General features: G+C 37.5%; 1 protein-coding gene across 2 annotated transcripts in view; it reads right to left on the bottom strand.

The window, feature by feature from the left end:
• bbs9 (Bardet-Biedl syndrome 9) overlaps positions 1 to 17240 on the bottom strand; it is a 220473-nt gene that overhangs the window by 86132 nt on the left and 117101 nt on the right. For both annotated transcript variants that reach the window (XM_047361863.1, XM_047361864.1), the window contains 2 exons: positions 9467 to 9716; positions 391 to 498 (listed from right to left, as the gene is read on the bottom strand). In XM_047361863.1, coding sequence (XP_047217819.1) covers positions 391 to 498; positions 9467 to 9716 — 358 coding nt within the window. The remainder of the gene's footprint in view (positions 1 to 390; positions 499 to 9466; positions 9717 to 17240) is intronic.

The raw sequence follows: 17240 nt of genomic DNA, 5'->3' as shown, positions 1-17240 counted from the left end.
TATATATATACATATATGTGCATGTGTGTGTTTATTGCTTATTTATTTTTTAGAGAGCCTGAGAAAAGGGAAACTGTCAGGGCTGCACACTGTAGCTATGGTTCATTTCATTCCTTGTTTTTTTTATATTTCTTTGAGTTGTTGCAGCAGCACCCCCTGCAGCAGTTGGTGCCCTAGGCAGCCATCTATGTGGCCTATGTGAAGTACCAGCCCTGTGTCTAAAATCTAAACCAGCTTCTGAAGACCATGACCATTAGAACCTAAAGAAACATGTGCACATGAAAGGATGAAGCAGGCAAGTAAATATAGAAGAGTACAGGAGAGCCCATGGCAGTACGGAACTGCAAAGAAAAGGTGAAAAATAACTTACAGAGGAACCTGTGCTCCTACCTTTCTTGACTTTCTTAGATGGTTTCTTCCTGATTAATTGGGTAATTTCTTGTGGAGGTTCCATCTCCTCCCCATCACCCGAAACCTCTGCTATCGGCTCAACGCCTCCTGTGAGAAAAGTCAATGAAATCCATCAGCAAATATGAGTGCTATAAACGATAATATAACCTGTGATATAATGTGTATATGCTTATGATGTCACAACTGAACAAAAAGTGAAGGAGCTTCAATAAACAAAAGGGGGTAATTTTCCTTGTTACGCTGAGTTTGCAGTCGCTCTTCAGCCTCTATCACCAAGCTGACAGAAACAATTTTTCATGTGGGTATATTGTGAAACAAAAATTACACCTAGACTGTAAGTATTATCTCTTGAGCTGCAAAAAACATTAGGTTGGTAAAAAAAACTGTGCTTCAAAGTAAGATATGAAGCAATTTTAAAACAGTTTAATTATGGGGACATAAGAAAGAAATCCCAAAGGTTTTTCAGGATCTTTTAAAGTGTTTCAATGCCTGCTTTAAGATTTACGTAGGCCAATCAGTTGTATTCCAGCCAGAACATTTCCAAATATGTCATGAATGCTTCAGACATGAAAAATAATGATCAAAATTTCAAGATGGCTTTCTGATTACAGACACAGAGGAGAAAGTTGAATTGAATTATCTTTCTTTTCTGTTTGGCAAAGATCTGATCTTTTATTTGGTATGAGCCTGAAGTTAACATTTGGACTTTTGTGTCTTTATGCTTATCGTTTCTTTTTTGTCTTAATGTTGAACAGCGGGTCTTAAGTAGTAGTTGTATAGGTTTGTGTTTCATGTCACTTTAGCAGCAATGGCTACATGAGGCAACAGGGTATGATAATAAATCATTTAAAAGATTCGACTGTAAAATAATAAAAAGTAATTAAATAAATAAATATGAAAACACTTTAAATAAGACTGATTAGTGTAGGGTTCCTTATTATAAACACTTAAAGACAAACTTCATACAAAAACATGGTGCCTTGTGTTACTCAAAGCTGAACAGCAAACATGTTTCCTATTGAGTGCATCAAGCTTTAATCTAATGAAATGAACAAAGCTAAACAAAATAAAAATAAAAAAAATCAGTTAAAGGATTATATGTCTTGAGTTACATGGAAGTTGACTTTCATTTTCTGGGAAGCTTATGTTGATTGTAGATGACAAATTGTTTTTCCCCCAAGACAATTTTCCAACTTTCACTCATCTACTCTCACATTTTTCTCTCCACTGTTTGTATATTTCTGTATTTCTAACAGAATATATAAAGATAATGAAAAGATTGTACTATATTTCAGAAGAATGTAAAAGTAGCTCTGAACAAGTGTCGGACATGTGGTGTGTGTCTGTGAACTAGGATGTGTGATTTTGTCTATGTGTAAGATAAAAATCCCCGGCAGAATCCCATGGATCAGTCTGGATTTATGGAGCTCCTGAGGCCGATGAATTGGACGCCTCCCATGTTACAGTCTCCTCCTCCCCTCATCTCTCTGTCTCCTTCACTCTGTCTCCTGCTGCCTCCCATCCATCCTTATTTTTTTCTGCTTGTGTTTCTCATCATTTAGAGACTTTTGTTCTATGCCTACTTCTGAATCTATTCTTCATCTCTCTCTTAGTATCTCATCTTTATCCGATTCTCTTAATCTTTTAACCTGGCTCATTTGCTTTTTCTCACACTTTCTTCATTCCTTCCTTCTCTCCTTGTTTTATCCCACCCTTCCCCTCATGTCCTCTGATCCTCTGAGGATTGTGTCCAGTTTCAGGGTATTTTCCTTTAACGTGCACAGCACACTGTGCCATTGTGTAGGTGTGTGTTTGTGCATTTATGAGACCGAGTGTGCATGTGTCTGCCATCAAGTCTACCTTAAGGTGTCTGAGAATGTGTGTGTGTCTCCAGCTCCCCCACTGCGTCTACATTTGTGTGTGTTCAGATTATGGTAAGCCCTCTCTAATATTTATCCTGGCCTTTTTAAAGCCAATCTTGTTCCCTTTGGTGAGGCCACAGCCTGTGGCTTCACACACACACAGCCACACACTGATTTGCAGTTGTTTGAAATGGGATAGGTCTCGCTCCTAATTGGGCAGGTGTTTTTCCAGGACTTGTTTTTTTTTTAAACTCTGTCTTGCAGTTTCATGGTACATACTGTATTTGGGTGTGTGTTTTAACCCTGACATCAACATTAGGTAGGGAAACTGGCCACCTCAGGAGCAGCTTACTCTGAAACAATAATTGTACACAGACAATATCCCACGGCCAGCCACACACATATTCCTCCTGCTCCTTTGCTTTCTATAAATAGCAGTTACTTTATTATCTGGTCAGAGTTTTAGTGCATTTCTATATTTCTTTTGGCAGTTTTAATGTCTATATGTGACTCTGGACGTGTTATTAGTTTTACGCAGCATAATTATAGTTAGCAGTTGTAGTAATTGCTTCCATCATAGTAATTATTAGAATTTAAAATAGAGTTCGAATCAGTTGTTGTATTGGCAGCACAAGCAGAGTATATACAGACATATTTGTATTCCTAAAATCGGTACTGATATAATAAAATTTTTTTTTGCAAGAAATAACATCAAAAGAACAATATGCCACATCTAACAGGTTACAAAAGTGCTGTTATTTTGACATGAATGCAGCTTGCATTTTGGAAAAAAAAGTGTGTTACACAGGTCTAATAGTAAGTAAATTATGTTGAATTTGTGTATCATGAAGTCCTATGATGTCTTTTAAGGAGGTATGACTCTTTTCATGAGACCCTGTTCTCAATAGTATGCATGTGTTGTTTCAAAGAGTGTGGAGTTCAGAGTTCAAGTGCGTCAGGACAGACTACATTACTTTTGCCATGAAGTAACCTCATTACAATTTTCTTCTCTTAATTTTTCCGATCAAATGACTGGGAATGAAGTTCAAATGTTCTACGATTTCCCCCAATTGGTCACCCAATTATTAGTCGAATTAATCCAAAACGTTGGTCATGCTGTAAGTTTTCCATTCAGTTCCAAGCATCTAGCACTCCAAGTTGAGCGAATGTTCATCAGCGTAGACAGAGTGTTTGCATTGTGTTATATGAGACTAAGTAATGTTATTATTGGGTCTTTGCTGCAATATTTGAGTAGCAGTTGTTTAAATGCTGTTGAGTGGTGCACATATGTGGTATACATGGCATGTGAGAGCTGCAGTGGTCAACAAGGGGACTTTTCGACATGTCCAAAGAACCTGAGACAACCTGGATTAGCTGGTAAACTGTGTGTGCTACAGTGTCAAATGTGTAGAAAAAAAACGGTAGAGCATGATTTACCCAAGGCAGCGTATCTTCCTAAGCTACTGAAATGCAATTTCTTGCTTCTATTTTTGACATTTTATGATGTGTATATTTTTTCTGTGTTTGTAGTATTTTAGTGCTGTCTTGAGGTGCTCTCATCTTGGCCAGGACATTCTAATAAATGATATTTAAAATTTTAATGCATTTTCCCTGGTTAAATAAGGCACAAAATAATAAATAGAACAGGAAACAAGTACACAATAGTGTGATGGGGTAAAGCTTACATCTTAAACTACATATTTTTATCTTCATCTAGGAACAGTAGAATAAAAGAATAAAATGTGATCCATCATACCTACAACTGACACGTTATATTTACTTGACATCAGGAATATCTATAAAAAAAACAACTGTCAAAAATAAACAAGGTCTGGTATTTCAATATATGTTCAGTCAGACTAATTAAATTCAAGCTGTGAGAAGACGTCTGACTCTGTTTTCCACAAACTGAGCTCACCATTTTAACTTTGACTTCTGGAAGTCAATCCGTAGGTTCATTTCTCATTACATTCTGCACATTTTGTTAAGTATGACATTACTTTTCTTAGAGAAATTCGCCTCTCTTTCTGTGTAGTGGTGTGGAGCCATCTTATAACAGTGCACTGCTGGAGGACTGCATAGAGATGCATATGTAGGTATCTGGAAAATCTGAAAATGAAAAACTTTAAAAGAAAAGCTGTTTTCTTTCTAAGTAAAAGTAGCATATCTGGATTGCGTGTAAAATGAACAATTTATGCAAATTTAATTTCCAGTTTTCATGCGGAACGGCTGCGGACATCTAAAGGGATGGATTTGGCCTGTGGGCTGCAAACTGCAAAGGTCTTTCCTGGAGCCTTCCACCCTAGTTATCAGCATGAAGATAATAAAAACACTACAATAAATTCAAATGTGTGCATTCAGTTCTGCTTTTTAAAATTCATTCAAGTTGTTTGTTGTATATTCATTATTTGTTGACACAAATACTGATTAAATCACAGATTCACCCACATTTTAAGGTAGATGAGATTTGTCACAATATCAAAAACATAGAAATTACAATCTGACCCTGAGTTAAAGAAATAGTAAAAGATGATGAGAAATCATTTGAAATTTTGGAGTAGCTATTATAATTATAATGTCATTTTAATTGCTATAAATGTTTTTGAAGCGCAGCAGCAGAGCTACAGTCACATAAAAAGCTAAGTCGTGATCCATCTTTGATTGGTTGGAACATTACAAGTTGTGTAAACCAATGCGTGACAACTTGGGGCAAATTTGAGCCACGTTTAGAGCAACTCTGGATTCAGGGGTTAAGCTGCTTCCAAACGACGGGCCTGTTTTGGTCTGAAATGTGGAGACACCAGTGCATTCCAGCTTTATTCTGGGCTGTGGTTCGAAGATGGGGGTGACACTATGCTGCTGTGGTTACCGGCAATTTGGCTGTGGGCTTTACACTTTTTCAGTTCTCCCTCAAGTCACACATGTTCGTACACCCACGTGTACACACTTAGACTCATGTATCATATCTACCCTAACCTGCTTTTGAAAGCCCAGATCGAAAATTGAGTGTACAGCCAATTTTCCTTTCATTGTCTGAAACTGAAAATCATATTTGAGAATTATGAACATTTAAACACAGAGAATATGGATATGCCACATGTTGAATATTGTCTAAACAGATGACTGACAGAGTAACATAGCTGGGATTTACCGAATGATGAACCTCAGGTAGTGGTGGATTCTCCCTTAGAATAGCACACTGTCGATTTATATATAGCGATGTGGTGGAGAACTCTTCAATTTGGAAACACCACACAGACAGAACACAGACAGCTGCTCAGAATTACACACACAACATGACCTACACTTAAACACATTACATGTAGCTTACAGTGCCGTCCCTCTAAACTGCGCTCATACATATCCACGCACAGATACATGTATGTGTGTAAATATACTGAAGCATGTATATGTAGGACATGTTGCCCATCTTCTCTCCTCTTTTTAGTTCTAAAATAGATGCTGGTCCCAAACCACAGCTACCAGTGGAACAAAGTGAAAATAGCCTGTGTGGATAGCATTAATGTGTGGGCATGCTTCAAATGGACTGTGACTTTATTAACTGCGGGAGGAAAAACCTTCGTAAAAAAAGTTTTAAAAGCATTAGATTCAAAAAGCACAACAGAAGAGAATATTCTTTAAAAAGCAGAGGACAACTATGTTTGTGAAAACATAAAAAGAAATTAAATTCATGTTAGTGAGAAAAAGGCTGAGGGAGGTTCGTTGTTATGTTGACTGCATTCTGACTAATGAAAGCTATGATAAAGAGTCCTGATAATCATTCTGTATCTGTCTGTGTGTCAGTGAAGCATGAAGCTGGGATAAATGATGTCAGGGTGAGACAGGAGGTCAGGCGTTAAAGAAAACCCCACAGTGGGCAGATAATGTGTCATGTAGTTAGAAAGAAAAGACTAATTGTACTTGACAACGACAATAACTAAAGCGTTTATGTTTAGATTTTAAGTTTAGTTTACTGATAATTTTAGTTAAAGGTTACATTTTTCAGTTCCATATGTTTGGTTTGGGTGCAAATGTGACAGAGAAGGAAAATAAGAATTGATCAAGTTTTCTATAAAATGCCAGTAGCAGCATCTACCCAGTTCAGGGTTCTATTAAGTTTTAGTTAAATGTGAGAAGACCTTTATGTTCCATTTTTAGACCTATAGTTTGGCTAAAAATGTTAGAATCCCTGGCAGAACTGAATTTAAAGTCATTTATAAATTTGTATATGTTTCCTCTGGGTGGAGGAAATATTAATACTTTTTTAGAACCCCAGCTAGAATCCCAACCAGAATTTGTGAAGGAGGGTTGAAATTATGCTTTAATAATGAAAATAATACAATTTAGGCTAATTAAAAAATACCTAACAGTGCACAACACAAAGAAAGAATAATTATTGCCTCTGAATGTTTCTCACAATATATATTTAAAAAATGTCAATGGAGGAAGCAATGATTGATTAAATGTACGAATTGAAGACTGAGCTAGAGGTAAATTGAGACTATGAGAAAATGTGTAATTAAGATTTTATAGGCCTTAAATTGAGATTTATTGAGTTTACTTTTTAAAATCCTGCAAAAACCATGTAGTTGCTATTCCTCTTCACTGTACAATGCAAAATTTGATTAAAGGAAAGCAAATCAATTTTATTATAGGACCTTTCACAGGTTAAAATAACAAGGGGCTTTACAAAGTGACCACCAAATAAAACATAAGTAAAAAGACAAAAAGCTAATTAAATTAAACAGATGATCAAAAACATTTGTACTATAAAGTTTAAAAGATCCTAATGAAAAGCACATTTGAATAAATGCTTTTTTAATGGGTCAAATTCTCAAAACAACATAAAAATCAAGGGATGCTCATAGCATACGTTTTATATTTGCTCCTGTTGGACCACATTTTGTCTTTAGGACCTGAGGACTCGAGTTAACAATTCAGTTATATTAGCAAGGAAATTTTCCAATTAGGGTCCTGAAAGGTAAAGTCAGCATTTTAAAATGAATTTTATAATGAACCAGAGCAAAAACATTAAAGCCGGAAATATGTGAGCTCCTCTGTTTTTTCCAGTTAAGAGTCTTGAGTTTTAGTCCAAATGAAGACCCTTTTACTTTCTAAGATCTGTAAGAATATAATAAAAATTGGTCCTTTAACAAAATAAAAATATTTAATAAAAAAAACAAAACATTTTTGTAAAAGTTCAGTTTTCTGTGTTTGAGGGCACATGTTGTTTTCTGGAATAACTGAAAAACTTGGAAAAACACAACCCTCTCATTTTGTTTTGAGCCTCCCTGAATTACAAAATATCTTATTCAGTCAGTGATTCAGACCGACAGGGGAAAGTGTGTGACTTCTCTGGCTTAGCTTAGAAAAAAAGATAAAAAAGCCACCCTATCTTTACCTCCTCCTAGCTGCATTTACTGTACCACAGAATAAGGAGTTAGTTTTTTACTTGTTATTTGCTTAGTGATTATCTCTAACTTATCCTTCAACAAAAATGTTATATTTTACTGCTTTTTAAGATAATATTAGTCAATAATAATCCATTGAAATGTACTTTAGAGCAGGGATTCTGAAAGTTTGGGTTCCAATCTAAATCCGAACCGAATGGTAGGTGATTCTGGACCTAATTCTGTTGGATAAGCCCAGCAGAAACTGGACCAACAGTTGTGTGGAAGAGAGCCAATCACAGTGCAGCATGCTGCAACTCCATTCAATAAGAATTTTATTTCAAAGGAAATGCCTTGTTTATGAAGCAAGTTGTCCTGTGAGTTTTGTCCACACACGATTAAAAGGAGCCTCAAAGAAAGCATGTTATAAACTGAATGATTAACAAGTCATATCAAAACAGGGAGCAAGCATGCTAACTTTATTCTATCACCCGAGAAAACATCTACCTGTGCAAAGATCCGAGTAGAAAGGTATACGTTTACTTCTTTACTGTCAAAACGTTAGAGATTTAGGGTCACCAACAGGTAATCCTAAACATAAATTGCCATTTTTTGGATTTGATATGTAACCAAATTTTAAGGGATTTGTTCATCACTACTTATTCTGGACCGTTGACATTATCTAGAAATCATAAGTATGGACCCCTGCTCTAGAGTTTTATAATGTGTCTAATACGCCTGACCTATTATTCATGCATAATATTTAGCTTGGGGAGGAGAAGGAATAAAACTTGGTTCCCTTAAAATGATATAACACATTTATTTCCCACAAAGCATTATATTTCTAATAATAATTACTTGGGTCAGATTTGCTTAACATGTTTCTTATTGCAGTATGTTTCTTCACATGGTGAGGTCATTGTTAAGGACAAGCTCTCTTTAATCTGTTCATCTGTATTAATTTTAGCACTTTAGCACAACATGTTCCAGCTGCTACCAGCTCATTTGAAACACACTTGTGATGATGTTGTTCTACGAGACTGTTCAGGCGGTTTTTATTTTCAGAAAACTACCAGAAGCACATTAACGCCGACACACACACTTCCTGCCAGTGAAGTGGAACTTAATGTGTTGTTCCCCAGTGTGTGTGTGTGTGTCTCTGTTTGTGTGCCTGTGGTCTTGGAGGGGGAAACGGTTTCCGTAAGTGTTGTTGGAAAAGCAAACAAGTGTGTATGTTTACAGGCGGGTGAAAAAGCAACATCTGAGACAACTGTTTATTGCTGCGCTCTGTGTGTGTGTGTGTGTGTGTGTGTGTGTGTGTGTGTGTGGTGTATCTGTCTCTGTGTGAATTTTGGTAGAAGCCCACAATGAAGGCTGAGACTCCATGATTAAGAAAGAAAATAAATAGGAACATACTCACTCGCTCTTCTCGCATGTGCAAACATAATTATTTCTACATTTTTATGCTGGACTTGTAATAAAAGTGCACATTCTTGTGTCTGATTTGCTGAATTTATTTAAATTAACTTGTTTGTTGAAGATAAGATTGATGTGTTAATTATTGCAAAAAACAAGTAATTAATCACTTGGTGCTTTGAGGTTGCAGAATTTAAACAACTGTTAAAAGGTTTTAGATTGCATTAAAATGTTGCCTGAAGGTTGCAGCAGCAGAACATTGGTCTTCATGTTCATACAGATTTACAATTTATCAAAAGATGTGGGGCTACCACAAGGTCAAGAAAATGAATATCTGCCCATCTAATTTCATTGTTTTTTCCTACTTTCCTCTCACTTCTTACTCACCAGGAGCAGCAAGATTTTGGACCTGAGCGGGAATCTGGACATTAGCTTCAGAGGCCAGGGTGAGCCGGCCTCCTTTGCCAATGCGATCACAGAGCAGGGCTATGTGTTTCTTGAGGCGGTTTGTGTCTTGGGGAAGGCCCAGCATGGGGCCACCTCTGTGGGCTAGAGATGTGGCCTGGTCCTTGGGGCTCCGCGACAAGCAGCTCCGCAGAAGGTGGGAGACTGCCGCATCACAGCTCTCCTCCCAACCCTGACGAGACAGGAGGAATGTTAAACATGGATCACAGTGAGTGGTAAAATGTCTACCTTTCTGCATGTTAAAGTTAGCACTGTAAAATTCATAAGAGTAACAGGATGGTGGATGGCTGCCATCCTACCAAACAAAGAAAATAAAGGAGGGGGCATAGTGAAACAAATATTAACCGTAAATGGGATGTTTTAAAAATTCTTATAAAAGACATGTCAAAGTGAAAGAATTAGGTGAACATCAGTTATGAAGTTAAGCCATTAAGCTTTATTTCTGTCCTTGCAGACTCAGACTGATCGGTGAAAGCAGAACTTTGAGGATCTTCATAATTTGGTTAGTGCTCTCTGCGGAGGAGACACAGTTTGCAGATTTGGGTGAAGGTGACTCCATCACCATAGCAGAGGTCACAGAGGCAGTTCATCATTTCTCAGCACCAGGGTGCCAGGAGTGAGCAAGATGTGCCCTGAGACGGTCAAGGCCCTGGACGTTTCAAGTTGGACATTTGAAAACTGATTAGGAACCTCAGTGACCTCTGATAATGGTCCGTCCTGACTGCCATAAAGGAAGAACTAAGTTGAAAGGCAAGGAAGGTTTTATTTTACAGATCATCCAAATCTGTAAACCTATGGCAGTGAGCTATGGATCATACTTAAATAGATGTAAGGATTATGATTATTGATTAATTAATATTCATCAAGAATTATAATTTAAAATCATAATTTGAAAAAACTTGACCAAAAATCACGACTTACGAATAGAAATCAGAGATGTCCTCTGGTGTTGTGATTATGGGCTCAAAGCTCTTTAATAATTACAAATTATTAACCAAAACCACCAACTGTCACTGTTTACTCAACCGCTTCACCGAAGGTGGGGGAACTTCGACCTTGTTTTGACAGATAAATGACTCTTGCAAACACAAACACTTCTCTTAATTATATATATGAAGATTTATTGAAGCCCAATAATCCTGATATACCATTATTCTGGTCCAAAAACCTTCACCTAACTAACAAGCACCGTTCTACACAAAGGGAATAACAATGACTACCTAACAATAATAATAAAAGAAAAACATATATGTGCATTTAGTGTCTATGAAGATCAAACCAATAGTTTTATGGACAAAATGTGTAATTTGGGTTAAATGGAGAGAGAAATCCTCCTGTTGTGCTGATGTCCCGATCGCAGCGATAAGCTGATAAAACGGTGGGGCCACGCCCCTTTAGCCACAACCAGCTGATCGCCCCAAATCTTGACAAAGGGTCATAAAACTCTGAGGTGGGAACTCAGTGGAAAATCTCCAGCAATAAAACTGGAACAAAGAGTGGTCGGGCGAGGCCCAGACCACAGTTGCCTTGAATGAAAAACTTTTAAAAGTCCAACTTCTAACTCCTGGCTGATATGAGATCAGCTGGAAAAAACATTAACCACGCACAATTCAGCAGCAAATCAAAACACAGCTCAGCATAATATAATTCAATTGGTATTGCATGCAACAAGTTAATACCTGAGACTAACTACTGGTGATCCTACATCACCTTAACTGCCTCATCCTGCCCAGACCTCTAAATGCACCTATCCGGTTTAATATGAAAAGAACGAAATGACTTTGAGGTTGATTTCTGCTCTCCACCGGTTGAGGATGGATCTGAAGTCTGAAGAAAAGGAGGGGAGGGGGACCACGCGTCCGTGATCAAATTAAAGAAAAAAACTGTAATTTCTCATCCGTCCAGGAGGGGAAAAGATGAACCGTTAGTCGACTGCATACACAAGAAGGGAAACTCATCTCCTTGGACATAGAACCTCTATGGGTTTCCACCTGCGCCAGGTGTCGGCACGGTCTTCGATCGGTAAATAAATCTGTTCTTCTCGTATCAGACAGATTTCTAGCTTTCAAGCTCTTCTGGGAACGGCCTTGTGGAGCAAAAGTTCGCCTGCAAGCTTTTGTCTCTCCAGATATGCGCCTCCTTTGCACTGTCCTGAGAGACAGGCAGGAAATGGCAACGAAACTCTGCATCTCAGCCGGTTTATACTCCCAGTGACATCAGAGCTGCGACGTCTGTTGAGCTGCGTGTGTCAAAATGTGCGACCAAGATGGAAGGCCCCAACATAGAGACATTCTGGATACAAGAACTGAGCTTCATCTGTAGAGCTCAGCCGTAAGGATTATGATTAGTGATTAATTAATATTTATCAAAAATCATAATTAAAAATCATAATTCAGAAAAATAATTTCTTAACCAAAAATCGTTGCTTACGAATAGAAATCAGAGATGCACTCTGGTGTTGTGATAATGGGCTCAGAAGCACTTAATAATCACAATTAGTTAATTATAATTAATAATTGATCATCATTAACCTTAATGATGTCACAAAATGTCACTGTTTAATTAGATGCTCCACCGATCGGGGAACTTTGACCTTATTTTGACAGATAAATCACTCTTGCACAAAAATACAAAAGCTTCTCTTTACATATGTGAACATCTATTGAAACCATATAGCAATACAACTACTATTCTGGTCCAAAAATCTTGACCTAACTAAATATGTACTATTCTACAAAAGGGAGTAAAATGACTATCTAAAAAAACTTTTAAAAGTCCAACTTCTAACTCCTGGCGGATTTGGGGGTTGCTGGAGCGTTATGGGTCCGTGATCAACTCAAAACGGTCAGCTTCTCCTCCATCCAAAATGGGGGAAATATGAGGAACCGTTGCAGTTGACTGAATCAACAAAGAGGAAAACTCATCTCCTTGGCAACACCTCTGAGGGTTTTCACCTTCGCCAGAGTGTCAGCGGGGTCTTCGATCGGTTATGAATCTTCTAACCTTCATGTATCAGACAGAATTCAATGAGAACAAGAATGGGAACTAAAATAAGGCCTTGTGATTAACTGGTATGAGGTTTGGGGAATACAAAATCTCTTGCCCATTGGTCTCTGGAGATCATCAGAGCAGTGTTAAGCAGATATATAATATGGCTGGAATGATGGAAAGTCTCATGTCATCAAACATTAGGTCTGAAAATGTTTAAATCGGACAGATAAAATTTCAGCCTCATCTTGTGAAAAAAGATTCATTCATGGCAATTTTAGTAAGAAGCTAAATGTGTGTGTGTTTGTTGCATGTTTGTTGTGTGTAGGTATTAGAGGGGTAAGGGTGTGTTGACAGGTACCCTTCCCCCCTCCTAACCCACCAATCCTTCCTTCCCCTGCCTGCCGCCACATTGATTGACCTGTAATGAGCCATAATGACAGGTAATCAGATCTGTAATAATGGTGACAGAGTGATACTGACAGAGAGAAAGAAAGCAAAAAATAGAAGAAATGAAGGGCAGGAGACATAAAGAGATGGTTGTAAAAGGTCTAGGAGATGAGATGATAAGAGATATTAGAGACAGAGCACGGGGTACAGGGTTGTGGGAGAGAGAAGGAAAGGGGAGGAAGAAGAGGAGGAGAAAAAGGAGGAGGACAGATGGGAGTTGGATGACCTGTTTGTGCCACAATACTTCACCCGGTTATCAAGTACTTAAAACAAAATAACTGCAGGTTTCTGTGGAAACTTGGCATGCTGATGCACATACCCACTGACACAAACATTTCACATACTGTGGAAGAATATTAAATATCTTCAAACCTTCATTGAAGGAAAGCAAAGAAAGTTGGACCGGTTTGGACTGAAGGCTAGAAGAATAAATTAAAACAAAGTTCCCACAAATGTAGAAATAAGACAGAAGATTGTTTTCTTCACTTGAAAACAACATAGAGATTTTTTTTCAATGAAATATTCATTGTAGACAACTGTACATTTCTTTTAGTGAGCATGTGCTGTGTTTCAAAAATTCATGATTTAGGGTTAATTCTCATTCATTATAAGTTTTGCATTAAATATTTGTAAGAAATTCCCCTTTTTCATAATTTTAAGAGCAAACTATAAAGGAAAGCAGATATAAAAACAACTTCCCTGAGATTTTACGTTACAAATATGACTGTTAGACACAGCAATTCTTGATTGTTTTATTGTGTTGCAGCTGAAAAACTGTGATACTTTTAGTTTTGCTTGTTACTGAGACACAACGAGCTCAACAGCTGTGTCAAACTCACATGTTGGAAATTTCCTGGGAGCTTTGAAAATGCATGTCTGGTTCATTTTGTACTTCAGGAGTCAGAGGTTGTGCAAATCTCATCTAAGTGCCAATTGGTGACATTTATGGTGCGACCCATTAGCTTTTATGCACTAGTAGAATTAATAGTCTATCTACTCTGATTCTGTTATGACTCATTTTATAAAATATTTTATTTTCTAACTTTTTGTGTCACTACTAACACTCTAAAGAACCAGATTAGTGTTTCCATGCCAATTTTGAATTTTTCTACACCTAAACAGCATCACAAAAACATTCAGGACACCACGTCTCCCACAGAAAAATCACAGGTGTGACTGCAATGTAACTGGGTTAGCATGGATAGCACACAACCTTGAAATGCTCCCAAAGAGACAGGTAAAGGTTCAGAGAGAGCAATATTCCAGTTCTGACATCCTCATCAAGACTGGGAAAGTCATTTTGGAGACCCGAGTTACGGCTCTGTGACAACAACGTCTTCCAGCCTGTATCCAGAGGAAGCATCATTCACTTTAACTAAATCAGCAGGATCCTTTATCTGAAAATAACGATAAAAACAGGATATGGTATGGATATGGTTTGGGTAAATTAAGTTTTTAAGGCAAGGCGAGTTTATTTATATGTAACACTATTCAGATACAGGGTACTTCAAAGTGCTTGATAGAAAAAATCAAATGAACAGGGACAAAAAAACCCTGATACATCAGAAAAACGTGTGAATCACATAAAAGCATAAAAAATTTGATATACTCACATAGAACAAAGAAATGTTAATATGAGAAGATTTAAGCCTATAGAAAGCAGGAACATAATACATGATTAAGCAATCTTTGACCTTCTTGGGCAAACAACTAAATTTCAGTCTTGGTTTGAAAGAGCCAAATGTTTCTGCACATCTCAGGTTTTCAGGCAGTTGGGTCCAACTAATTTCTGCCTTTCCCAGTTCTGGACCTGGAAAACGGAGGGACCTGGACTCTGATGAACTGAGGGGTCTATACCTGACCAGCAACTCTGAAATGTATTTCAGTTCCTTATAGACCATCAAAACAATTTGTGATTCTGTCATGTGGAAAGCGGGCCCAGTGCAGTGATTTAAGGTGGAATGTGATCCATTTGACTGACAGGTGCTAGACAAGAGTCTGGCAGCCTTTTGAATGAGTGGCAACCTTTTTTTTTGCTTGTTTTTCCAAAGCCACCATTAACATGATCTGACATACTGAAAATAAGAACATGCACCAGTTTCTCTGTGTCCTGTTTTGATAAGAAACCCTTACTTCTGGCAGTGCTTTAAAGATGGTTGTATGGCTGATTTATTCATAGACTTTATTCGGTTGATAAAGTGCAGGTCTGGGTCCTAGATTTTTTGCTTGTTCTGTTGTCTTTTGTCCCATGGAGTCTGGTATAATTTTGATTTAATTTCTAACCATACACTTTCAGGACAATAAACAATGACTTATGTCTTTTCTGCATTAAGATGGAGGAAATTCTGAGCCTTCCACTCATGGATATTTTGGACAAACTGAATCATTGTAGTGAAGGAAGGCCAAGCGGTGACACAGAAATATGAAACTGTACGTCCTCAGCATAGACATTGTATTAAATGTTGTACTTCTCCATAATCGGAGCTAGTGAGATCATACAGGTGTTGAATCAAAGCAGCCCTAGAACAGACCCTTGAGATATCCCACATGTGATCTTTGTATGCCTTGATGTATAATTATGGAATGACACAATGTAGTCTAGATCCCTCAAATAAGATCTGATCCACTTTTGCACAGTACCAGACAATCCTGATCCCACTAATTTAATGAAAAAAGGAATTAGATTATCTTATCATCTATTATATTAAATTACATTTATGAATGTAAATGTAAATAAATGTAACGCTATTGGGATGATCAGTGTGACAAACGTTTTAGAAAATGATTCAGTTTGCAACAGTAGTCACACTTTAAGTTTGACTAATTTCTGGAAGCATGTTTCCTTCAACTCTCCCCCCTTTGGCTCTCTCCTCCTCATTGTTATCTCTTCCATACCTCTTTGTTTTCCTTTAATCCAGTACTTCAGCCCTCTATCCTCTTCTCTTTGTTTATTCATGTCAATGACATTCCAGGGATTTATCCCTCTTAAAGAAAGCTGGACTTGCACTCAGGTACAATGACCTCACCTGCACGGTCACAGGAAAGGTCAAAAGTCAAGACGAAGAGTGCGTTGAGGTGCTTCCACTCTGGCACCAAAAGAATTCACAAATCATTCTGAGGATTCTTTAATGTGTAACTGCATTTTTACTATTCACATTAGTAATGTTTTTTTTGGCACTAGTGGCCTTTATTTTTTTTTTCTTTCTGACGGTAAGCTTACATTAAATGGGTGGAGAGAGGGGGAAGACATGCAGCAAAAGTCGCCTAGGCCGGGAGTCAAACCCGTGAAGGCTGCATCGAGGACTGAATCCACTGCAGCGCCACAGTATGTATTAACATTGGTGAAATTATATTTTAGATCAATAAATAAAACACATTTTTCATTGCAAATACCTGACATTTGCAGTTTGTGTACATATATTTAGTTCACTTTAAGATATCAGTTTATTTATTTAATATTTATTTGTCATATTTATGAATCATTGTTGACCATATTGAGACCCCTATCCTAACTTCATAGTATTAGATATTTGTGATTCCTGTGTCACTATAAACAAAGTGCAAAAAGTTCAGAGCTATTACAAGCCAAAATATATGCTGATTACTACATCAACACATTTTTATGCACGCTGTCACAGAACGAGTTGTGTTCTCTGAAAATAGCTTGTCAGTCCACCTGTTTGCCTTAATGTTATGGACGTGACCCTAATTATCACTAATTCACTTAATGCCAATAATCCAAGTTAAAATAACAGACACACATTCACAGTCCCTCGAGGCTTATCAATTGTCCTTCTTATCTTATTTTTGTCCACAGTTTCTCTCTCTCTACCTCTGTGAGTTTTGCGAGATGTTTTACATGCAGCTGTTTTGATGTGACTGTGTAATGTTGGGATGTGAGACAGGTCTGAAAATAGACTTACTGGTAATGAAAGTTCCAGGGAACTGATCGGAGCCATGGAAAATGTAGCACACCAACACAGACCAAAGTTGAAACAGCTACACAAATTAGGACCCTGCACAGACTATCACTCCTAATATTCTAGTGGCATACATTTGTGCCAAGATTGTTCTGTGCTTGTAAATGAACTTTTAGAACAATGTGCCGTAATATGCATGACAAACTCAAATTAGTGTAACTGTAGAAGATATTTGACAAGGCAGGGTATGTGGAAAGCTTAGCTGCTCTCTGAATGTGCCTTTTGACTTACAAGTGCAAAGTTTGTCACAATTTGTACATCTTATACTGACTGGACAG

This window comes from Girardinichthys multiradiatus, chromosome 3 (assembly GCF_021462225.1).
Source record: "Girardinichthys multiradiatus isolate DD_20200921_A chromosome 3, DD_fGirMul_XY1, whole genome shotgun sequence".
Taxonomy (NCBI): Eukaryota; Metazoa; Chordata; class Actinopteri; order Cyprinodontiformes; family Goodeidae; genus Girardinichthys; species Girardinichthys multiradiatus.
Note: the sequence above shows the minus strand (reverse complement) of the source record. Positions and strands in the feature narration are given on the sequence as shown.